The sequence below is a fragment of the Etheostoma spectabile genome, chromosome 7 (genome assembly GCF_008692095.1).
Source record: "Etheostoma spectabile isolate EspeVRDwgs_2016 chromosome 7, UIUC_Espe_1.0, whole genome shotgun sequence".
In the NCBI taxonomy this organism is placed as follows: Eukaryota; Metazoa; Chordata; class Actinopteri; order Perciformes; family Percidae; genus Etheostoma; species Etheostoma spectabile.
Window position 1 is genome coordinate 5,412,648 of NC_045739.1, and position 22,511 is coordinate 5,435,158.

The window sequence follows — 22,511 nt, forward strand, 5'->3', positions numbered from 1 at the left end:
ATCTGACATGTAGAAAGCTCTTACAAGAGACACCACTTAAGACATGGTGAGACCTTGCATATATTATTTAGTTAATTGAACTTGCTGCTGGATAGCAACACAATGAAAAAGCAAATGAACTCGCATCAGTCACTGCATGGGTGTTTCCCTTCCTTCTTTTTTTTTTTTTTTTTTCATACATCAGCACTTCTTTGCCTACCATCCATCACGTCCACGTCAGCAGGCTTTCTTTCTCACTCACCTCAAACTCTGGCCCTCCTCCAGATGAGGATCGATCCAACTGTAAATCTAATTTCCATGATTCTCTGTTGGGCTTTTAGTTTTACAGCCTTACACAGTGCAAAGGAAACAAGGTTGTTTCAAGGCGTGATCCATCCCGCTAGGGCTCATAGACTGAAACACTTTCAAATTCCAGAGAATGTTTTAGTGTAAAACCTACTGATTAGACATTCTCAAGAATGTGCTAGCAATGAAGTGAGATCTGACCCAGAATCAGATGGGTTTTAGATTTCAGTGTGGAAAACAAAAGGAGCATGGATTGATTCCATTTTTTGTGATATTGTGTTTTTTTTTTAGAAATTAAGAACAATTATCAACAATACACTGAGACATAAGAACGTGTCCCAGGGCCAAAAAAATATAGAGAGGAAAGACGTATTGATTCCATCCTTATTGACTCTCCCTGGTGGGAGACACATTGTTAATGAGACCAATTGCGCATTTTATTGAGCGTAAGGGTGTCACATTCTGCCTTTGTTGGCAGAGCTCTGACAGTCACAAGAATGTATCTTGGTCTCTCTCTCTTCCTCCTCCCTTCTTCTTCAAACACACACACACACACACACACACACACACCACACACACACACACACTTGCACATCAATCTGAATGGAAATGATGCTATAAAAACAGGGACTATGGAGATAACATAGTGATGCCCGTTTCCTTACCCTGTAAAACTGCATCTGAACTATCATATATTATAATAATTACTTGTAAAATGGAAAATTCAATTGCCACATAAAACACAATAAACACTCCGTCTTTTGGCATGAAGTCGGATGACATTATGTAAAAGTAAAACTGTGTGTGTGCATGTCTTTGTGTGTTTGGCCAGTGAAGTGGAAACAAAGGAGGGGATTCATTATTTATAAAGTCACTCAGGTGCCAACAATGCTCCACTCCTCAGCTGAACCATACTCGTCATCTGATCCTGCATGCCTGAAACAGACATGAAGATCTGTCTGTTTTTTGTTTTTTTATTGACTTGTTTTCGTGTGGACATGCATCATTTCTGTTTTGACCCACCCCTCATGTAGATGACATGTAGGCTGATATAAGAAGAGGTGGGGTGAAAATGCCTTACCCCCTTACATAAAAATGCAACAACGCCACAAACTATTGCTTTGAAAATGACCACTGAGGAAAATTAACATCTGTCTCACAAAATCCAAACACAAATTTAAAAATGTAAACTTGCTGCCAAGACAGCTGCATTGAATTTTACTCAATTTTCCAGGTCCCTCTTTAAGCACTTGTTTGGTACTTGTTGGAGTTCCCTATAGTTGGATTTGGATGCAGTTGTTAGCAAGAAAGCAAGAATTAAAAAAAATACTTTTGGTGGACAGAGAAACATTGCATCCGGGCTCTCATTTCAATTCAATTCAATTCAATTCAATTTTATTTATAGTATCAATTCATAACAAGAGTTATCTCGAGACACTTTACAGATAGAGTAGCCTAGGTCTAGACCACATTCCAGAATTTACAAGGACCCAACAGTTCTAGTAGTTTCCTCCAGAGCAAGCAACAGTGCGACAGTGGCGAGGAAAAACTTCCTGTTAGGCAGAAACCTCGGACAGACCCAGGCTCATTTCTTGAAGTTATACACAACACACAATTTATCATATAGATTATACCTCAAAAATCGGTTATCACATACACAACAGCACAGTATGGCACAACGCAGAGGTCACCTGTTTCCCATAATTAAAAAAAAATCTCACCTCAGACCCACTTCCCGTGTTGCTGCTGCTGATCATTTTCCCACGCGTGTGGCTACAGCAACTCAGCTGCAGGATATGCACCTTTGAGAAAATGAGCTGAAAAGTGTCCTGTTGTTGGGGAAGAAACTGCAAGCACGGTTTAGTTGACAGATTAGCAGATGTTGCCTACATGCAGTTATTCTGTTACATTTTCTATGCTATTTTGTTCTTAGAAAATTGTGTTGTAGGCTACTGAAGGCTGTTTAGCTCTGAGGCAGAGTCACACATGAGGGATGATTGGATGAGTTGGCGAAGGGCGTGAAAGAATTTTTACAGACGATAACAGGCTTTTGCATGGAATAATCATTTTACCGCTTTGTCATTCCCTTGCATGATTTGACACAGTATTTGTTGGTCTTTTCACGTGAGATATGTCCCACTCAATTACCGTTGAACAGTACAACAGTATGAGTGGCTCTCCGTGATGTCCCAGAGTGCTGTTTGATTGGACGGCCTCTCCAGTCGTTACCAGGGGCGTGGAACCATGCGAGCTGAATGGGGAACACATTTGTGTTTCTCGCCGTTGTATTAACCTAGCTAACTTATTGGGGAGCGACGTTGACAAGAGAAAACGGTTGTCCGCGTAAAATTGGTGAGGGAAGGCAGGAAAACTAACATTCCCCGTGTCTTAAAACCCGGCCCATTGGTCTTTAAATAACGTACAAGCTCCGCATACAGTAGAAACCGCGGAGAGACTCGGCATCGTTACGTTATCTGCCACCGAAGCAAGGGATGAGGGGACTTGAAAGGAGACAAATATAACATATTCGTCGTTTTTTTTCCTCGTTAATATGAGGTATGTGGTCACTTAGTAAAGACTGAGTTGAACCTGTATTCGTTTACGTCTTTTGGGTAGCTTTTGTACGTGAAAATGGGGACACTATGCAGATAGGGCGTTTTAAAGTCCACCTTTTGCCATGGACAATCGGCTAACGTTAGCGATGTTTTTATAACACTGGACCTGGCAGTTCTGTCTGTGTCGTGTAACGTTAGCGTGGGTTTAGCCGAGGTTTTTTGGTCGATTTTCTTCGCTTTTTGAACATAGGTAAGTCATGTCCCATGTTGGTTCAATGGAATAACATGTTTGAAGACTAGCTAACCTATATTGTTATCTAAATGTTGACGGTAAAGTAGCAACAAACGTTAGCTCTGAATTGCCAAACTTAACGTTAACTTGTGTGGTCGGAGCCAGCTTGCTAGTTTTTCCCTCACTTGGCCGATGATGGCTTTTGCTAACGATATGTTTTAACTCGTGGGCTTGTCTTTTTATCCACCGGCGTTTTATTAACATTAACGCTAACTAACAGTTAACTCAAAGTCCGACGTGACTGACACCCATAAACCCAATATAACATCATAGCTTCAGCAGCACTGTCCTACAATTGTTTTTTTACCCCACTAGCTAACGTTAACTGGCAAAATTTATTTTTGCAGCTCCTGATATCGAATGAAATCTCGTCTGTCACTGTTTGTTAAGGGCCTTGGCTGGTAAACTGCGTCACCGAGTGGGAGCTGCAGGTATTCATCTCTACTGTAAATCTACATATTGGAAGTCTAGCCATGGCACGAATGACCTGGAAACCAAAGTGACTGCACCTTTAAATCATCATGGAGCCGGAGGCTAATTCAAACTCCACGGCCCACCAAGAACTGAAACACCCATCTGTACCCAACTCAAAGTGTGAAATGAATATGAACAAGGCCACGGGGGATGGAAATGTCAATCTTGTGGACTCAGTTTTGAGAGAAGGGAGTGACCCCAGTCCACATCCTTCCTCTAGTTATCAGAGGAATGTGCATCAGAGATTCATCAGGAGAAGTCTGTGGTTCTCGGAACCAGATGAGCAGGCCTTTGAAGCACCTGAATGCAATAACAGGAATAAGATCCTAAACATAAACCTGCGGACAATAGTGGACAGGACACGAGGGACTAGCTGTGGGGTACAGGAAGGTTCCAGCACTGAAAGTCAAGGTGGGCAAAAAGACAGTGCAACAGAGAGTGCCAGTGCCGATGAAGAGAAGGATAGAGGTGGAGATGCATTAAATCTTACATGCAATGAAAGTGGTAAAGCTGCTATCAAGGCATCCAGTGAAGAAAATGAGGAGGAGGCGGAGATGAAAGCTGTTTCCACGTCTCCAGGAGGAAGATTTCTCAAATTTGACATAGAGCTGGGGAGAGGGTCTTTTAAGACGGTCTACAAGGGCCTGGATACTGAGACATGGGTGGAAGTTGCCTGGTGTGAGCTGCAGGTAAAGTACTAAACTGATTTGCAGTCTATCCCTGTGATACCCAATCATAAAGTCGGTGTCAGTTATGGATAGACTAGTCTATATCCTTGACGTGTTGCAGGAAATTCCACAGGATGTACTGTATGTATTTTCTGTTTCCTTCCGCTTTCAATGTGTTGTAATTTTAAATTCGGTGGATTAATGAGGGCTATTTTTAACTGCTCCTCGGATCTCTGCAGGGTAAATTGAGACCGCTAGCTAGACTATCTGTCCAATCTGAGTTTTCTCTCACACAGCTATTTTCCAGTGGCTCTGCGCGGAGCTTAGCACCGCCCATGAAGATTGTAATTAGTTAAAAGAAATGCCATAAAACCAGAGCATATTTTCTTCCCATACCTGAATGCTATGTGGAGTAGCCATACCTTCCTTCAACATGCTTTGGAGGAGGGTCTGGGAAAGTTAGACTATGGATAGACAAACCATATTCGACAGCCACATTTACAGGAAGTTTTTTAACTGGAGACGTGGGACACAATTTCAGTAATAAATATCTTTACATTGTTTTTCTCTACAAGAAATGCACTAGTTGGTTTTCAATCAGTGATTTATATTTGTCGAGGAATGCCTGACATTCACAGGAAGCCTTCACAGAAGGCCCCCTCTCTGTCTATGACTTTAGTATAATGGTGATGTCTTCAGGGAGCTGTCAATCGGCCTCATTAGGGAGTCAGCTAAATAGCATATGGGCTACCAATACATTTTAAATGGTTTACACAGGAAAAGTGATTGACATGAATTAGCTGCTGACGTGAAACCTCTACCTTGTCTTGCATTACACAGACAGGAAAACCCCAGCTTAGACTGCAGAGGTATTAACTAATTATTTCCGTCCTTTGGAGACTGCAGCAGAGATTACCTCTCTCTCACAGTCACAGGAGGCTTAAGGGGGACTACAGTAAGCATGGTCAGCCCTCTCAAAGAAAGAGAACTTGTACTGTGATTTGTTATTCTTTCAACGTTCAGATTAAAATTCCGTAGTTCAGGATTCATTTCCAACAGTTAACGCTCAACCATCCTTTATATTTTGTATTCTAGTCATTTGCCCAGCTGATAATGTAATGACACTGAGCACAGTTGTTGGAGTGGATAGTGCAGGAGATGCTTGTGTGTGTGCTCTGTCCCAGCAGTGTGTCTGTATGTTGTGAGCTGTGCTATTCCCTGCCTCCCTCCCTCTGTGCAACAGGAGGTAGGCAGACAGGAAGCAGCTCAAGTGCGCCGTAGCATGCTGGGAACCATGTGGCGGTCCTGTGGCATCAATAAATACTAAATCTCCTAAGGTACTAAAAACATGCTGCGTCAGTAACCTGATTGACTAAAGAATGCATTGAAAGAACTAAACCTGTTTATTACGACACATCTTATCACTGGAAAATACTTTAAATTTAACTATGAATGAGTAAAGCTATAGTTGCGATGAGAGGTACAATGATTTAATTTGGGTGATGATGTCATGCAGACTGATAGTAGCGGTGAGCAAAACCAGACCTCAACTTGATAACACTGAGTTGCATTTGGATGATAGGATGTGGAACAGGAAGCAATTTATTTTATTCTCCCCTAGTGACACAATAAAGCTCCCTCTAGTGGACGGTCAAGAACACTTGGTAATCACAAAACCAGTTCTTTCCTTTCTCACAATCATGTTCTCATTTAGTTGCTCTTTTATATATTGTAGCTTTGAGCTCAAAGTCTTCCATGAAATGGTTGGATAAAAAAAATACTATGCTGACCCAATCATTGTGTTTCTTCAGAGTACTCTTTAGTTCATTAAAGGGCTGCACAATTAATTGCAATTTCATCGAAATCGCAATATGGACTAGTGCAATATCCAAATTGCACGGGGCCGCAATATTTGTTAAAGGCAAAATATGTGTCAAACCATTCTTTAAGTATCGTGGTGCTGCAGAGACGTCCTGGCCTAGAAATTGTAACCTATAGACTAAAGAAAAACATCTTCTTTTGGTACAGATCCTTGCAAAAATCATAAAAATGATAATTCCTCCAATATTGTGCATCATATTGCAATCACAATGTCAGTCAAAATAATTGCAATTAATATTTTCCTCACATCGTGCAGCCTTAGGTCTTTAGCTTACCGATCAGAACCATTAAGTGAAACTTTGGATGCCTGAATCATTAATGTCTCATGTGGTGCCTTCCGTAGTTGATCAGAATTGCTTGTGATCGCATGTCGATTATTCCTGCCTTTTATAAAATTGACCCGCCAGTGAGTTGGACCTTCTAAGGTAGGGTGACCAGACGTCCCCGGTTTCCGGGGACAGTCCCTGATTTTGGCGACCTGTCCCCGGAAATGTCCCCGGTTTTCACTGTGACTGACAGACCCGAAATTGGAATGAAGGAAAGAAAATACTGACAAAACGGAGCCGATAGTCGCACACCCTACACACGCAGGCTCCAGGCAGCCAGAGCCAGCGCTGCTCAGGGATGTTTTAGAAGCCATGTTTTACGATGCTAAAATCACTGATTATTTACATGGAGTCTGGTGGGTTTAGCGAACGCAATTTCGCAGACGTTTATGTTTAAAAAAGGATCTTAATCTTTAACAGAAAGGTCGACCTCCTTAGAAATCCTTTCCATAATGGTGTCAGACACTTAGAATATTAATCTGAGTCTGTTAGCAGCAAAACGAGCACTTTTATGAACGTAAATACAAGCTGGACAATTATCCCATGAACTCACATTGTTGCTTGTTTCTGCTGACTGGAGCAATCTCGTTTAATACTGCATCATGTCAAAGGAAAATATGTCCTCAATAGTTTTTACAGCTCTAGGTCTAGTGTCCCTTTTTTAAGTTTTACAAAAGTAAAAACATGACGTGTTTTGGAGGTAAATACGCTTCTGAGCTGAAATGTCCCCGGATTTTGTCTGAGAAATCTGGTCACCTTATTCTAAGGGGTTTCAGTCAGTTTGTTAAAATGAAAGAACCAATAAAACCAGCAAATATTCCCATGAGAGAACTGCCAGAACCGGGGAATTTGGGTGTTTTTGCGTAACAATTTGTCAACGATTGATTAACTAAGCGTTTCAGCTCGTCATTTTGGATATTTCAGTATGTTTTAAGTTGCTGTATTACACAATCAAAGTGCCATTTAATGTTGAGCCTTTTGGACAAGGTCTAGCATTTCTTCATTGTGTGATGGTGTGCTCTGAGCAAATCCTTAATCTGAGTAGGTCTACTAAGCTTGGCCAGCTGACACTTTACCTTGAGTGCGGCAAATTAAATGTTTTATTGACTTTTCTAAAAGTGAAATTTAGAGTTTGTAGCTCCAGTGGGATTTACTAGCATGCTCAATGTTGTTGTGCGTCAGGCAAGAAGTCAGTTATAAAGACAGGTGGTCTGAGCCAAGAACTCACGCTGCCCACAATCTAACCAGATCTTCTCAATCATATTCATCACCATAGTACAGGTATCAACTGGTTTTAGGATTGCACCAAAAATAGTGAAGAATGTATGCCTGCCTTTGTTATGCATGTTTACTCTTCAGTGTTGCATGTAGATGATGCCTGCACCTAGCTCAGTGAACTGTGGTGGAAGACAGAGGAGCTCTCTGTGGAAAACATGATTCTGTGATTTTCCAGTTTTCCCTCCTTCCAGTGGTCACATGGCCTTTTTTTTTTTTTTTTTTTTTTTTTTTTTTGCCTAGACATTTTAATCTGGTTCTGTGTTTATTCTTTCGGTCTCTCTTCCCCACCTCACTCTCTCTTAACCCCCTGCCCCCTTTCCTCCCATTCCCATCTCCCCCACATCTTTGTTTCTGTGCCAGGCTACTGGCATATCACAGATGGCCCTGGCTCAGACAAGGATGTTAATCTCAGAGAAAGATGCCTGTTGTGAGTTTTTCCTTGTCGAGAAGAAACACTGTTTTGCCTTGTCTCCTTTTTATAATTGCTCACTAAAATGTATTTGTTAAACTTTGGAAACTTCCAGTTTCTGTCAATTGTGGCTCTGTGTATAGCATTTTTATTTCAGTGTTCAATGCTGTGTGCACACACACAGACACAGAGTTTATTTACTTTACTAAGTATAGAACTATCTCTGGTATTTGGCTGTGAGCGTGTTGTTCTGTAGATTAAATCTTGTTCTCAGCTTGTGAATGCAGAGCTGGCAATGATACTATCGCAGACTATGAAGCTACCTGTCTTTTGAGTGTTTTCTGAAGATCTGGGTATTTATGAACCAAACTGACCTAGAAAATGACACCATGGGTCATTAGGTCAATATCTTGAATTTAAACACTGGGGTTAGCTGTAATGGTAGATTACACTGAGCCATGTTATAAGGATAATAATGTATTTCTAAGCATAGTTTATGGTTGTCTCTTTTGATTAACATGCATAGCGCTAACAACAACAACAACCGTCTTGACTGCTCAGATGGCAAAAGAAAAACAAAGTTGTAGATGCTCAAGTAGGCCATTGGTTACAGCCCATTTGGCATTAAGAATCACAGTGATGCAAGGGCAGCCAGACGCAGTGGCTGTAGCTAACAGTGCTTGATCAGTGGCCTCATCTTCAGGCATGCCTGAGCTCCCGTGTCACTCAGCCTACTGAAGAGAGAAGCAGTACAAGCCTGTTAGAGCCACAGAAATGAAATGAATCAGGCTTGTTGGAAAAGGCTATTAAATGGAAAATAGATCTATATGTAGGAGACAGACACTAGCATTGTACAATTTTTATTTTTGCACAGTCAGAAATATTAATATTTTAAAAGACATACTTTTCAGTTTCATGTTGTCAGTTTTACATTTTTGTATGGGCTTAGAGAAAAGTTTGACCTGGCCTGAGTCCCACATAGTCTTAAGGGGAAGGATGCCAGGGAATAAATGTTCCATAATCTGCTTACTCTTCATCGTAAACAAATTCACGCTTTGCTCAACCAATTTTTGTATATCTTTTTGTTTAGCAAAGGCCAGTGGGAACACACACACACACACACACACACACACACACACACACACACACACACACACACACACACACACACACACACACACACCAGTTGTAGCTCAATTAGTGTTGACAAATGAGGGAAGCTCACCCCCTTGTTTAGTTTAACAGCCCACTAGCAGAGTATTGCTTATTGAGAAAGTTATTATAATTTGTAAGAAAATCAGCAAAATTCCAAATGCCTATGTAAGTTTTATATGCTTGACAGTAAGCGCTTCAATCAACACAGGTAGGAAAAATTAAAGAAACACCTATCACCTGTCTCTTTTAAGACCACAGTTTTGTAGTATTGTCAATTCTGTATTTCATTCAGTAATGGTAAGGATCTGTTTGGGCTTAATATACCTCCACGCTACCTACCACCTTGCCAATGCATTTGGCCTGGGTTTTTATAATTGAGACTTTTCCCCTTGCCACATTAGAGTTGGACTGCAACTAATTTTAAATTTAATTTAAATTTGTTTATTGATCCCCAATGGGGAAATTACAATTTACACTCTGTGTCCACACTTTGTTAGTTATCACACACAGTCCTGAACTACACACGCTCAGGATCTGTACATGTACTAATGGAGAGATGTCAGAGTAATTGGGCTGCCAGCCGAACCAGCGCCCTGAGCGGTTGGGGGGGGTACGGTGCCTTGCTCAAGAGCACCTGGCTGTGCCCAGGAGGTGAAGTGGCATCTCTCCAGCCACCAATCCACACTCTGTACTTTTTGGTCCATACGGGGACTTGAACCAGTGACCCTCCGTTCCCAACCCAACTCCCTATGGACTGAGCTACTGCCACCCCTATATAACTAAGTATTATATCTGTGACTAATTATTTTGCCAATTATTTTCTTGAATAATTGTTTGGTCTATAAAATGCCAAAAAATAATAAAGACATAGCCATCTACAGTCCTTGGGGAAGTTAGCCAATGTTTTTTGTTTTTCTTTGAAACAGCCCAACCTGTCCAAAACCCATGATAAATGTGCTTTCTGTGTCTGCGCATCTATCATTTGATCATACCAGGTTTCAATGAGTAACCCCCAGAGAAATACCTTTACCACACATACGCTCCTGCAATCTAACCTTGAACCGATGAAGATTTAACTAAATGGCCTTTGACCTCCCTCGTCCCTCCCCCAACAATAGAAATTGTAACAACATCTCATTAGAACTAGTAATCCCTTATGGAATTTAAGAAGATTATTTGTATGAATGAAATCTGGAGCACCTCTGTATCTTGTTAAGGCCTCCTGCTTAGTATAGGCTTTGTGGTATGAAGACACAGGTATTTCAATACACACTCTTGTTGACCTCTGTATCTCTAAGCTATTTACGTAATAATGACTTAAATGGCCGCACAGTAGCACTTGCATCTTAAGTCTGTAAACTGTTAACATTTTGACAGCTGTCAAAGGCCTGAATAGAGTTTTTGCTCTGAGTTTCTTCTGTTTAGCTTTAGTAATTTTACTGGTTGATGTGGCTGCGATACATTTTCATTTTGTATATGTCACGCATCCATAAAGGGGTTTGCTGGGGTCTTATCATGTTCACCAGCGTCAGAGAGTTGCTGATTCAAACGTGTGGTCACAGAAGCTATACTTTTTGTTGCACTGGATTAATTTGTTCTAAAAAGTGTTGATGATATTTTGTTCACATCCCAATGGGCAAAATATTAGAAAAAAAAGTCATTGTGCGGCAGTGGGTGGGGCTCTTGATTTCCAATGTAGTAAAATGTGCTTACTTACCAGTAAAGAGACAAATGCTATGATGAGTTGTTTTCATGTCAAGTTTGTTCCTTCATCGGCAGTGATGCATTTCAGACAGCATTCTTGGTGTCGTGCGTGTGTGCTTGCATGCTGGTGTGTGGTCAGGTCAGGGTAATATGCTGAATCAAGGCTGTCTCCCTGGCTCCCACACTGCAGCGGCTGATGAAATGGTGGTGGGGGGGGGTTGGCAAAGATCATCTCTACCCAGCACACCACTCTTCTCTGCCTTGTCTCAGCTCCAACCATCATCATCAGTGGTGTAAGACTAGGGGCACATATGCAAGACTGATATCCATTCTCACTTTCTGGCTGACACCAGCCCACGCTGGCTTCTTTAGGCTTTAGTCATTACATGGGCCTTGAGCACCCTGGGTGTCATAGCACCATAGCTATTCATAGCTAGCTGTATTAACTACTCTATGGTTTTTACAGTGGATCTGCGTCGCTACTAGTCGGCCCTCATCTGCCTTTTTTCATAAAAGCATAAACGAATTAGTAGACAAGAAGGAAAAACAGTGAGGAAGAAAAACAAATGACTCTGAGTGCACACAGAAGGCTATTCTCATGTTTCAACTTCATCTCATCTGATATACAATACAAAACTGGCCAAAACGTTTGTTGAAATGTTATTTTTCAACAAACGTGTTATTGTTAACATGTTATGTTAATTGGAATATCTGTTTCTGGACATTTTGTCAATAAGATGGCAAACATAAGAGGTACACAACTACTAGTTATTTGTAGGTATGCATGTATATATGTGTAGGTATTTATTTCAACATAAACATGTCTTTTTAAAAGATCTACATGCCTACACATTACAAAATTAACTAATACAATACTGTACTATACTATATAACTTAAAATAAAGACCGTAAACCTCTCTCTGCCCTGGTTGGTGCTAGACTGATATTGAGCCCCCTAGGAGGCATGCTAGCTAACTAGCCAGCCACTAAATTGGTCAAATGTAACAACTCAATGTTTCATTAACACACTTTTGTCACATCGTAGGAAAGCGCATTGCTCTTTCCAAATGTAACCATTGTAGCATGAAGGTTTGTTGGGTGGAATTCCCAAGCTGATATTAGCTAACTAACAGCTGTTGTGTAAGTGACCAAGCCGGCCATTTCCAAAGCCTTGCACACTTCCTGGGGGCCTGGCCGCTTCTGTTTCGAACAAAAGCCGTTTAGTTGTTGGTATCATCATAGCAATGTTTGTATTCAGTTTTCCTTTTTGAATGATGAATAGATTGCCGCAGCTTGCTGGCATGAAGAGTAATATCCTCTCATGCAGGCGCAGAACATGCTCAGTAGTTAGCATGGATGTTTAGTGTCTGTGCAGGAGACGTTGAAGACGTTTACCCCAGCTGTCGTACCTCCCATTTTCCTGTCTGCTAGGAAGTCTTGTTCATTTGAAATGAAAAAGTTAAGAAATAATGGCCTACTTTGATCTTTTCTGCTTGACTGTAGGATGACAAAGGATGAATATAGACTAGTTCAAATAGTTCCCACTAAAGAGGAGTATAAGGAAGACCGGTGTAAATTGGGGTACTTTAAATCTCCGTGGACGTTAACAGGTTGGCTGTGAATTTGATTGATACACCAAGATTTCCCCAGAATGTTGTTTAGCTGATGTAGTAAGCATTTGAAACATTTGTGATTTTGGACTAGGGGGCCATCTTCTCCTGTCATTAATTTAATCAGTAGTAGATGACAACCTGAACAATAATCACACCTATTGAATATGGGGCGTTTGTGTGAAATAATCCCTCAAATTTTCCCCTTAAGATCAGTAATTTATTTCATAAGTGTATTCATCCAGTTATGTTAATGGAGGAGGCGTTCTCTGCTGTTTTTCTTTAGCAGTCATTAGAAAATCATGGGACTCCTTCCCTCTGCCTCTTAGTTTCCCTGTGTCTCTAAATTCATGGACATTTGCGTTTTTTTTAAATAACGGGTAAACCTTCTAAAAAAATCCTTTCCCATTGCCAGTAGATGAGTATGCCTGTCTGTTTTCTTTTCTTCTGGTGTGCCACCAACTTTCCCTACTACAGATTTCACTGCCGCTGTGCATTCACTGTGCCATTTCTCCCCCCCCCCCCCCTATCTTTTGACTTTTTATAGACTAAATCATTAATTGTTCAATCAAAGAAATAATGGACAGATGTATCTATAGTTTCATTTATTGCAACCCTAGTTGGCTTATTAAAGTTATATACAATATGTTTACCGTTATTGATCTTATTGGTAGCATTTAGATTTAGATTTATTTGTAAAAAATAAATGTCCTGTAAAGTTTACAATTGCAAAATTTATATAGTTATATTTTCAGTCAGTCATTTTTGATAATTACGTTCAACTGTAAAATATTTCATATCACATCAAAATTCTTTGTAACACCTCAAATGTGAGGGATTTTAAGGAAAAAAAGATGTGATCAGTTGGCAGTTATCATGGCTGTTGCATAAGAAGCATTTAGCCTTTTTGAGGAGGCAAGTGTGTAATCAGACATTTTGGTTTCTTTATCTTTGTGTCAAAGAACTGTTTGTTTGTACGACACCTACACATTTAATCTGTGACAGGAAAGAGGTTTATAGGAGGTTTTTATGACCTAGTCTACACTGGCAAGTCCCAGTCACAATCAGCCAGACACACAGTTATACACTTAAACACCCCTGCAATAAACGCTCACTATAGTCCACTTACAGTTGGTCATAAGCAAAGCTGTGACATATTGCTTTGTTTTTCTGCTGTCTCTTTTCTGTTAACTAAGGGTGCTGGGGGTGTGATGGTGTCTGTCATATGTCTCCTTCTCATAGCTTCTCCTTATCTCTTCCCCCTCATTTTGATAAGCTCACTCCCTTCAAACCCAAACAGCAGAGTAGGCATTTGTCCGTAGGCGGATTTTAACAGTACTGTTGTCTTATTATCATAGAAGGCTATCTCAGTGGCTTGTCATCTTTGTCGGTGTTCCAGGCTTTCAGGCTCCTCCTTGACAAGGCTTGGTGATAGTATGCACATTTTTGCTCTCATAGCTTTACAGCAGTCTCACCAGCTCCTTCTCATTTAAAATGTTGTACTGTGCCACCCTTAGTGCCAGTGTGTATGTCAGAGTAACAGTAAAATAGAGATAAGAGAGCTGCTGGCCAAATTCTTGTGCAGTCATGACTGATGGGACACAATTCAGCTCTGGACACTCTGCTGCCTCATTGCTCACCCTGCACCACTTTTTTTACGGCAGCAGAAGCACTGCAATAGTCATTTGTTATTGGGGATGGGTGCAGAGGGTGGCAGGGTGACCAAGTAATTTGGCATACCTCCGTAAACCTAACAACTAGTCCCATGATTCCAAACATCCTCATGTTGAAATGTCTAATAAGACACAGCTTTAAGGTGTCATGTTCTGTTATTTCTTGACTTCCAGTAAAGACAATCATCTTGCATAGATCAATAAAGCATAACATTATCGTTGTGACGGAACCTAAGCTTTTCATTGCAAGGTTTAAATGCTATACTAAGGCCTGGTTGCTCTGTGGTTTCAGTGTGTCCAGCTGTGATAGTGAGTGAGGCTTACTTTGTCTGGATTTGATTTGTTTTTATAAGTGCTTCTTTGGGTGAAATGTTTTCTTAAAGTTCTCATATCAAGCTCGTTTTCAGGTTCATAATTGTATTTAGAGGTTATATCAGAATAGGTTTACGTGGCTTAATTTTCAAAAAACATCATTTTTGTTGTACTGCACATTGCTGCAGCTCTTCTTTTCACCCTGTGTGTTGAGCTCTCTGTTTTAGCTACAGAGCGAGACATCACAATTCTGTCCCTTCTTTGTTCGGAGTCACACATGCGCAGTACCTAGGTAAGCACTGCTAGCTAATCAGAAGCAGTGTATGAGGGCATGCCACATTAGCAGCTAGGCGAGCATTATAGAGTCTTACAAAGTGACATGTTCGTCCCAGGAGTAAAGGCTGGACTACAGTTGAGCTGTTTGGAGCAGTTTGAACAGTGTTTTCTGTTGGAGGTGGTAAGTCCCTTTTGGGGTGGACTTTGGGCCTCTTAACTTTGGAAGTCTATTACGTGCACAAACAAGAGATATACATACATACATACATACATACATATACTACATACATACATACATACATACTAAGGGTGTGACGAGATCTCGTTTTACGAGATCTCGCAAGATTAAAACATGACGAGATTTCTCGTCGAGGTGAAAAGTTGTCTCGTGAGGCGATGTGATGTCAGCGTGATGGAGCGTGAAATTACAATTGAAGATCCCCCTGCCACTTTTAAATCCTTTGTGTGGCAACATTTTGGTTTTTTGTTGTTTGTTTGCACAGTTTTGAGAGAGCAGTACTTTGGTTATTGATACACTTACTGTTTGCATTTAAAATGTTATTTTTCTGTTATTTACACATTCATTTTATTTATACTGTTTATTTTTTTATGTTCGGTTTGTGGAAAGGAGTTAGATTTCTCGTGTGAAATTGTACAGGGCAGAAGCCAGTTGGTAGAGTTTATACAAAACATTTTGCAGTGTTTGCACGTCCTTTGCAAAAAAAGTTAAATAACATTCATCATTAATAGTTGATTTCAAAATGCACCTAAATTGTTTTGCATTTTGTGATTTTTCAGTTGAATAAAAAAACTATTTTCCATTCATATATTTCATCGAGGATTTCTTTAAATTTTTTTAAAAAATCTCGTCTCGTCTCGTTCTCGTGAACCCAATCTCGTGATGTGTCTCGTCTCGTGGAGTAAGCGTCTCGTCACACCCCTAATACATACATACATACATACCACAATAAAGGAAAGGGAAAACGCCAAAAAGCATAATATGAGCACTATAAACTTCCTTAGCCAAGTGTTATGGTATATATCACGCATACTGGGTTTAGCTGTATAGGTTTTATAGTTTTTAAGGTTTTAAGTTTAAATATAAATTGTTGTCACACCATTGTTACTACACCCAATGTGCTCCTTGTTAACCTAGGATCATGATGAGGCCAACATAATGGGTGAAAGAGAAAATGGTACTTAGAACACAAAGCTGTGGAGCAAGACCAAGTTGATTTCTTTTAGCGTATTTGGCTGTCATGATTTGAACTAATACAGAAACGTGTTGCTCTCTTAATAAGTTTACTCGTTTGATTGTGGGTCTCACTGGATGAGGGATTTTAGAGATTTGAATATTAGGTAAGAACCTGTGAACTATTGTGGTTTAAACATGGGTACTGTGAAAATATGAAGGATTAGATTGGACAGGCTGCAAGGTGTCTAGATGGTCACTTGGGTCGTGTGTGTGCGTGTGTGTAAAACAACACTCATGAGTTTTCAGCTTTAGAATTTCTGTTTATAAAGTTCTCAGTTTAAGAACACTATCAGCTCACTCACTGTTTTTTGTGTGCTAGGGGCAGTCTGATTCTATTAGTAGATGATCAATAGCAGACACTCATCCTGATATAGCCTCAATCCTGTGGCACTCTTTTTTTTCTTTTTCTTATTAAGCAGAAAGTGCAATAATTGTAGAAAAGAATGGGCTGCATCATTCTGCGGTGTTTTGACTCACTAGTGTTAGTGATGTTGTTTGAGCATAACAAGTTTTTCTATGCTTCTGTTGATGGCTGGAATTCCAATTAAATGGTAAATCTTTTGACATGCTTTCTAATGTTAGTACATGTGTCTGTTGGAATGCTGAATACTCCTGAACTATGTTCACATGAAGGATTCTCATTGTTTGACAGATATGTGAGGCTGTGAGTTTTTTTTTCTCAGCATTAGTTTAATAGGCCGATAATCAGGGTTAATTGATGCGATGCCAACTACATTACACAAACTGGCTGGTTTTTTCTTTAAAACACAAAAATCAAAGCTATTTATTAAAGGTTCACCATGTTGTTGTTGTTGTTGTTGTTGTTGTTGTTGTTGTTGTTGTTGTTGTTGTTGTTGTTGTTGTTGTTGTTGTTGTTGTTGTTGTTGTTGTTATTATTATTATTCAGTGTGCCGATGTGCTGCAATAGCCGCAATTGGTAGAATGACTATTATTGCCCATACTAATTATTTCCGATTTTTCCAATGTGTGTGTAAGTGGCCGGAATGGTGAGTAAGAGGGGAGGACAGATGGGGCAGCTGCAGTACAATTCTCTGAAATCTTTCCAAACAAAATGCTCTTTCCCCTACAGTTTTCACTTTTCATACACCATGGTTTGTCAAAATATAGGAAATCTTGTGCCGGTTGCAGACATGCAATTATGGAATCAATTGGACATAAACATTTGGCTCTGTTCATACCAACTGTTGATAGATACAACAAAAACATGCAGCTGTAGTTATATTCTCTGATTTCCTTTTTTTTTTTTTATTTATTCTTTTCCAAACAAATTGCTCTCTCCCCTACAGTTTTCACTCTTCATACATCATGGTTGGTCAAATGTAGGAAATTTTGTGCTGGTCGGAGACTTGTAACTATGGAATCCATCGGACTTAAACTTTTGGCTCTGTTCATACCAACTGCGAAAGGAACAGAGAAAGGAAGGAGAAGAGGTGTTATTTATCAGCTAACATGTCATGATGGACTAACTGACCAACTGACTGACTCCTAACTGGCCTCAACACCAACTGCTGTTTTCACAGAGACAAGACTTGAAGAGAGGAGTAGGAGAGAAAGGAAGGAGAAGAAGTGTTATTTGTCAGCTAACATGATGTCACAATGGACCACACCCACCAGACTCCATGTAAATAAACAGTCATTTTAGCATCGTAAAACACTCTTCATTAAAGTGGACAGAAACCAAAAAAAACTATGAAAAGCCGTTTTTTGGTCTTCTCTACACTTTTCCAACCGTCACAACTCTAGTGTTGCTGGAAATAAATACATACTTTACCGATTTACATGTGAAAAGTATACACGCTAAAAGTACTGTTTTTTTTTTTTTTAAATGGAGTCTGGTTGCTTTAGCGCTAGCTACGTCATAGCTGTTTCTGCTAAAAAAAGGTCTTAAGTAGATTTTAAAATTGTCTATCTCTGAAGGGTTAAGACACGTAACACTTTTAGTTTTAGTTTTATTGTTATTCAGATGTGCACCAAGTAGTAGGCACACAGTTAATATCTTGCGGAATTTTCCAGTTATTATTATTTATTATTCACTATGTTGCACTTAGAAACGCAAAAAAATAATTAACAAGGATCCAGATATATTAGCGTACTTGTAGACTTGTCTAGGAATTGTCCACTTTGCTGGCACTATAAGGCACCTGGAGTGATACCATCTACTAGCGCATACCATACATTCTGTAGCATAGGTGGCCTCAGTTCAACTCAAACTCCAAACTAAGGCAGTATTTGTGCCATGCTCAACCAATGGAGTGGACAGTGCAACAGCTAGAGCCTTTTATATATATCTGTTAGCTGCAGTTACTGGGAACTATAAGTCTTACAGATATTTAAGTAAAGTTGCTGAGGTGATCGCCATCTCTCCACAATAAGGGTGCTTTTTTTTCAAATGGAAAGCATGCATTATAGACATGTGACATTATGCCAGGAACTTGAATTTCAACACATAGTTTTGCAATTACATGGTATGTTAGCCTGGACAGTTCCCAGGACTAACATTTTAATCTATTATCTATGTCTTGTCGGATATGTCTACCAGAGCTGGGGAACTAATATAGTGGGTGGCAGCAGTCTACAGCACAGCTTTATAGATTGCTTCCTGCTAATGTCACAATCGTGTGTGCGTGCGTGCGTGCGTGCGTGCGTGCGTGCGTGCGTGCGTGCGTGCGTGTGTGTGTGTGTGGTTACACACATTGCTGTGGCAGGTTGAACCTTTTCTTCAGCCATGTGTACAATAAAGACGTGATAACATTCTAAAAACGTACATGCTTAGAAACACTAAATGAACTGTATGCAGCAGATTTCAAATGTAACTAGTCATACTTGTTGAAGCTCAAACCCCTTACAATTACTATGAAGCAATTAACAAATCTCATTTACAAATGCTTGCCATGATATCCATTCTTTTAGTGTCTCAGTGTGTAAATGTCTGTGTATCTCGCCATGCAGTGTGCACAACACCTGAGCCTACATGGCCTCTAAATTATGCAGAAGCCCCAATGTCTGCTGAGAGTGAAAACAGAAGTGGGAGAGCAAATGGAGGTGTGTGATTGGGACTTGGGGAACACTCTGTGGTGGGGGTAAAGGGGTTATTTAGGAATAGCAGCAGGATTCCTGAAAGATGAGTTAATAGATATTGAGAGAAGGAGGGAGCAAGAAAGAGGGAGAAAAGAGTAGTGTCCCCTCAGGGAAAGAAAGCTGCAGTGCTCAAGGGTTAAAATTTTCTTGAATCTGTCTGTCTCTTTCCTCCTTTTAGACCTGTGGTTCAGGTACACTTCAGTCAATGTGATGCTCTTGTGCAGCAAAGAGCATCTGGGGATAACCCAGCCCAACTTGGGCGGCCCCAGCCCTCCATTGCTCAGCTCTCCTCAGTAGAGAAGGTTCTCTGCAGAACTGAATTATTCATGGGACTTTAGAGGAGTGCGGTGAAAATCCCCACCCCCCCACACACTTGCACACAAAACCTAATATGACACACACACACACCCCCACTATGCTTTATCATCATATCACTTTACTCCTCAACGCATTGCATCACAGCACATTTAGAGTTTGTTAATTTTTAGGTTATTCAGGTTGATTTAATATTTGTTATGCAGTTTCATCTTACAGGCAGTTCACTGTGGTTGAATTATTAAATAGATCTCGCTAGATTGTGTTAATCGCATTCCACCGTTAGTGTCGTCGTTCCCTGTAAGGGGTGGGGTCGTGCTTCTAGACCATGCTCAGTGCTGCTGAGTGTATGTGTGTTTGTTACATAAGCTGTTGCTGTGGTGGTAAAAGAAGACGGGAAATTTCAGTGAAGAACCCATTGGCACTACCTAGAGCGAGGGGCTCTCAGAGTGCGGTCAGCCTTATAGGGAACTGTAGAGGGAAAAGATTGAGAGGAAGCGCTAACCGAAGATGTTTCTGTGTGTGTTGGGTATGCTTGGTTATGGAGAAGGGAGTGGTTGGTGTTAGGGGTGCAGACACAGATTGCAGATATGGGGGGAGGGGGTGGAAGAGCAGAAGGTAGTGGATGAGAGTGAAAGCAAGTGAAGGAGATGGAAGAGATTGATAAGGGTGTGACCATGTTAATGTGTGGGTTCATTCTCCCAAGTCACTCTTCTTACACTTTCAATGTCTCTTTCCACAGCCTCTGTTTCTGGATAAATTAAAGCTTAACAATTGAGAGGTCACATCTGAGTGGTATTAAACTAAAATACTTTAAATATAATGCATAATATTTAGGCTGAATTTTTTTTGCTGCTTAAGAAAGCCACTGATTATTCCCAAACAGACCCACGGCTGACTGTTATTAGATTTAATAAACAAATGGTCCAATTAGAGATGTGCCACGATTCCGAGTTGCTGAAACATACTGGTTCCATGAGTTTAAAATGCGCAAGGAAGCGCCTCCAAGGTGACAGCCTCTTCCATCTGGCAGTTCCTGTGAAGCAAATATGTTATAAGTATTTCATCATTAGTGCTTTATATTCATTATTTCTAGTGCATCTGTTGTTTTTCCTCTAGGATCGCAAGCTGTCAAAAGTGGAACGTCAGCGCTTTAAGGAGGAGGCAGAGATGTTGAAGGGTCTTCAACATCCAAACATCGTCCGTTTCTATGACTTTTGGGAGTCACCCCTTAAAGGGAAGAAGTGCATTGTTTTAGTAACAGAGCTCATGACGTCGGGAACGTTAAAAACGTGAGTACCGTTGAAGGTAAATGTTGTACAGACAACTCTGACAAATGAGTGGAAAAAAACACTTATAACTATATTTTAAAAACTCATATGATTGTCAGGTAATGTTTTCCTCTCCTTTTTTGCAGCTATCTAAAGCGTTTCAAGGTAATGAAGCCAAAGGTCCTGAGGAGCTGGTGCAGGCAGATCCTGAAAGGCCTTCACTTTCTCCACACCAGGACCCCTCCTATCATCCATAGGGACCTCAAATGTGACAACATCTTTATTACTGGGCCTACAGGCTCAGTCAAAATAGGGGATTTAGGACTGGCAACACTAAAGGCGGCTTCCTTTGCTAAAAGCGTCATAGGTAGACTTTAAAATATAACTTGGCAGATTAATGGTTCTTAATAATACATAAAGTAAATAAATAAATTATCCATTTGGCATTCTTCTGTCTTCAGGCACCCCAGAATTCATGGCTCCAGAGATGTACGAGGAACACTATGATGAGGCTGTGGATGTCTACGCCTTTGGCATGTGTATGTTGGAAATGGCCACCTCGGAATACCCCTACTCTGAGTGTCAGAATGCTGCTCAGATATACCGCAAAGTCACTAGTGTAAGTTCAGATACTGTACATTTTTCTAGTTTGTTTCATGAATGAGAAATTTAGGGAAAATATTTGACTAAATTTCACATAGAGAAGTTGTTCATTAGCCTAAAATTATAACGGATAAAGATGAGCGTAAGTAATTTTATTAAACATTTAAACTCACCTCGCATTGACCAAAGTGCTGTACATAGCACATTCGCCACAGAATATTCAAATAAAATAAAATAAATACACTTACAGGTCAGTAATTTAAGATAAGATGCCATCAAGAGACAAACATTTAATTACAAGCACAATTGGAGAAGACAATTAAACACAGGGAAGACCCATGTAAATGGGTGAGTTTTGAGCCTGGTTTTGAATATTGTAATTGAAAGGGGCATTTCAGATGTCAGGTGGTAGTTGGTTCACCAGTTGAGGGCCAGCAACATAAAAGGCTCTGTCACCTTTTTGCTTAATCTGGGACCGTGGGGCATGGAGGAGACCTTGGCTGGAGGATCTGAGGGACTTGGGGGCTACATGGGGGTGACTGATACCAGCTAAGTAGGAGGCCAGGGTGTGAACCATGATAACCATGCAAACAGCTGTGAAACTATAATACTAATAATAAATAGTGCTATTATTGTACAGACAAAACAGGGTCTGCACTAATTGGGCATTAGCTGTCACACATACTGTATTCAACAACTTTTGGAAAAATATGTACCATATTTTTTTATTTAGATTCAGTAGTATTGGTATATAACAAAATGGTTACAAATATTCTCCTCATTCTCATAGTATGCATACAGTGTAATTCTATAATACCCCTTTTGCACCGAGGGCTCCACCTCAGTTGACTTTGTGTTTTGACAGGGTAACCTGTGTTGACCAACTCGGCTTCGCGACCCGAGAAAGGCCGGACGCTTGGCGATTTCAATGTGAATTGCACACGACCAGGGTCACCGGTAACAACTGGGGCGGGACAAACTATGTACGGTAATTGGTTGGAAATCGGGGCGGATAGTTGTCACAGGTCGCTGAACACTTAGATAAGAAAAACCACAACATAGATTTAGTC

At 40.4% G+C, this 22,511-nt stretch overlaps 1 protein-coding gene across 1 annotated transcript in view; it reads left to right on the plus strand.

Moving 5' to 3' along the window:
* The first annotated feature begins 2,457 nt into the window (after positions 1-2,457).
* Positions 2,458-22,511, plus strand: part of LOC116692587 (serine/threonine-protein kinase WNK2) — a 52,908-nt gene continuing 32,854 nt past the window's right edge. Inside the window, 5 exon segments of the mRNA XM_032521007.1 lie at positions 2,458-3,090; positions 3,480-4,295; positions 20,687-20,859; positions 20,985-21,205; positions 21,300-21,457. Coding sequence (XP_032376898.1) covers positions 3,654-4,295; positions 20,687-20,859; positions 20,985-21,205; positions 21,300-21,457 — 1,194 coding nt within the window. The 5' untranslated portion in view covers positions 2,458-3,090; positions 3,480-3,653.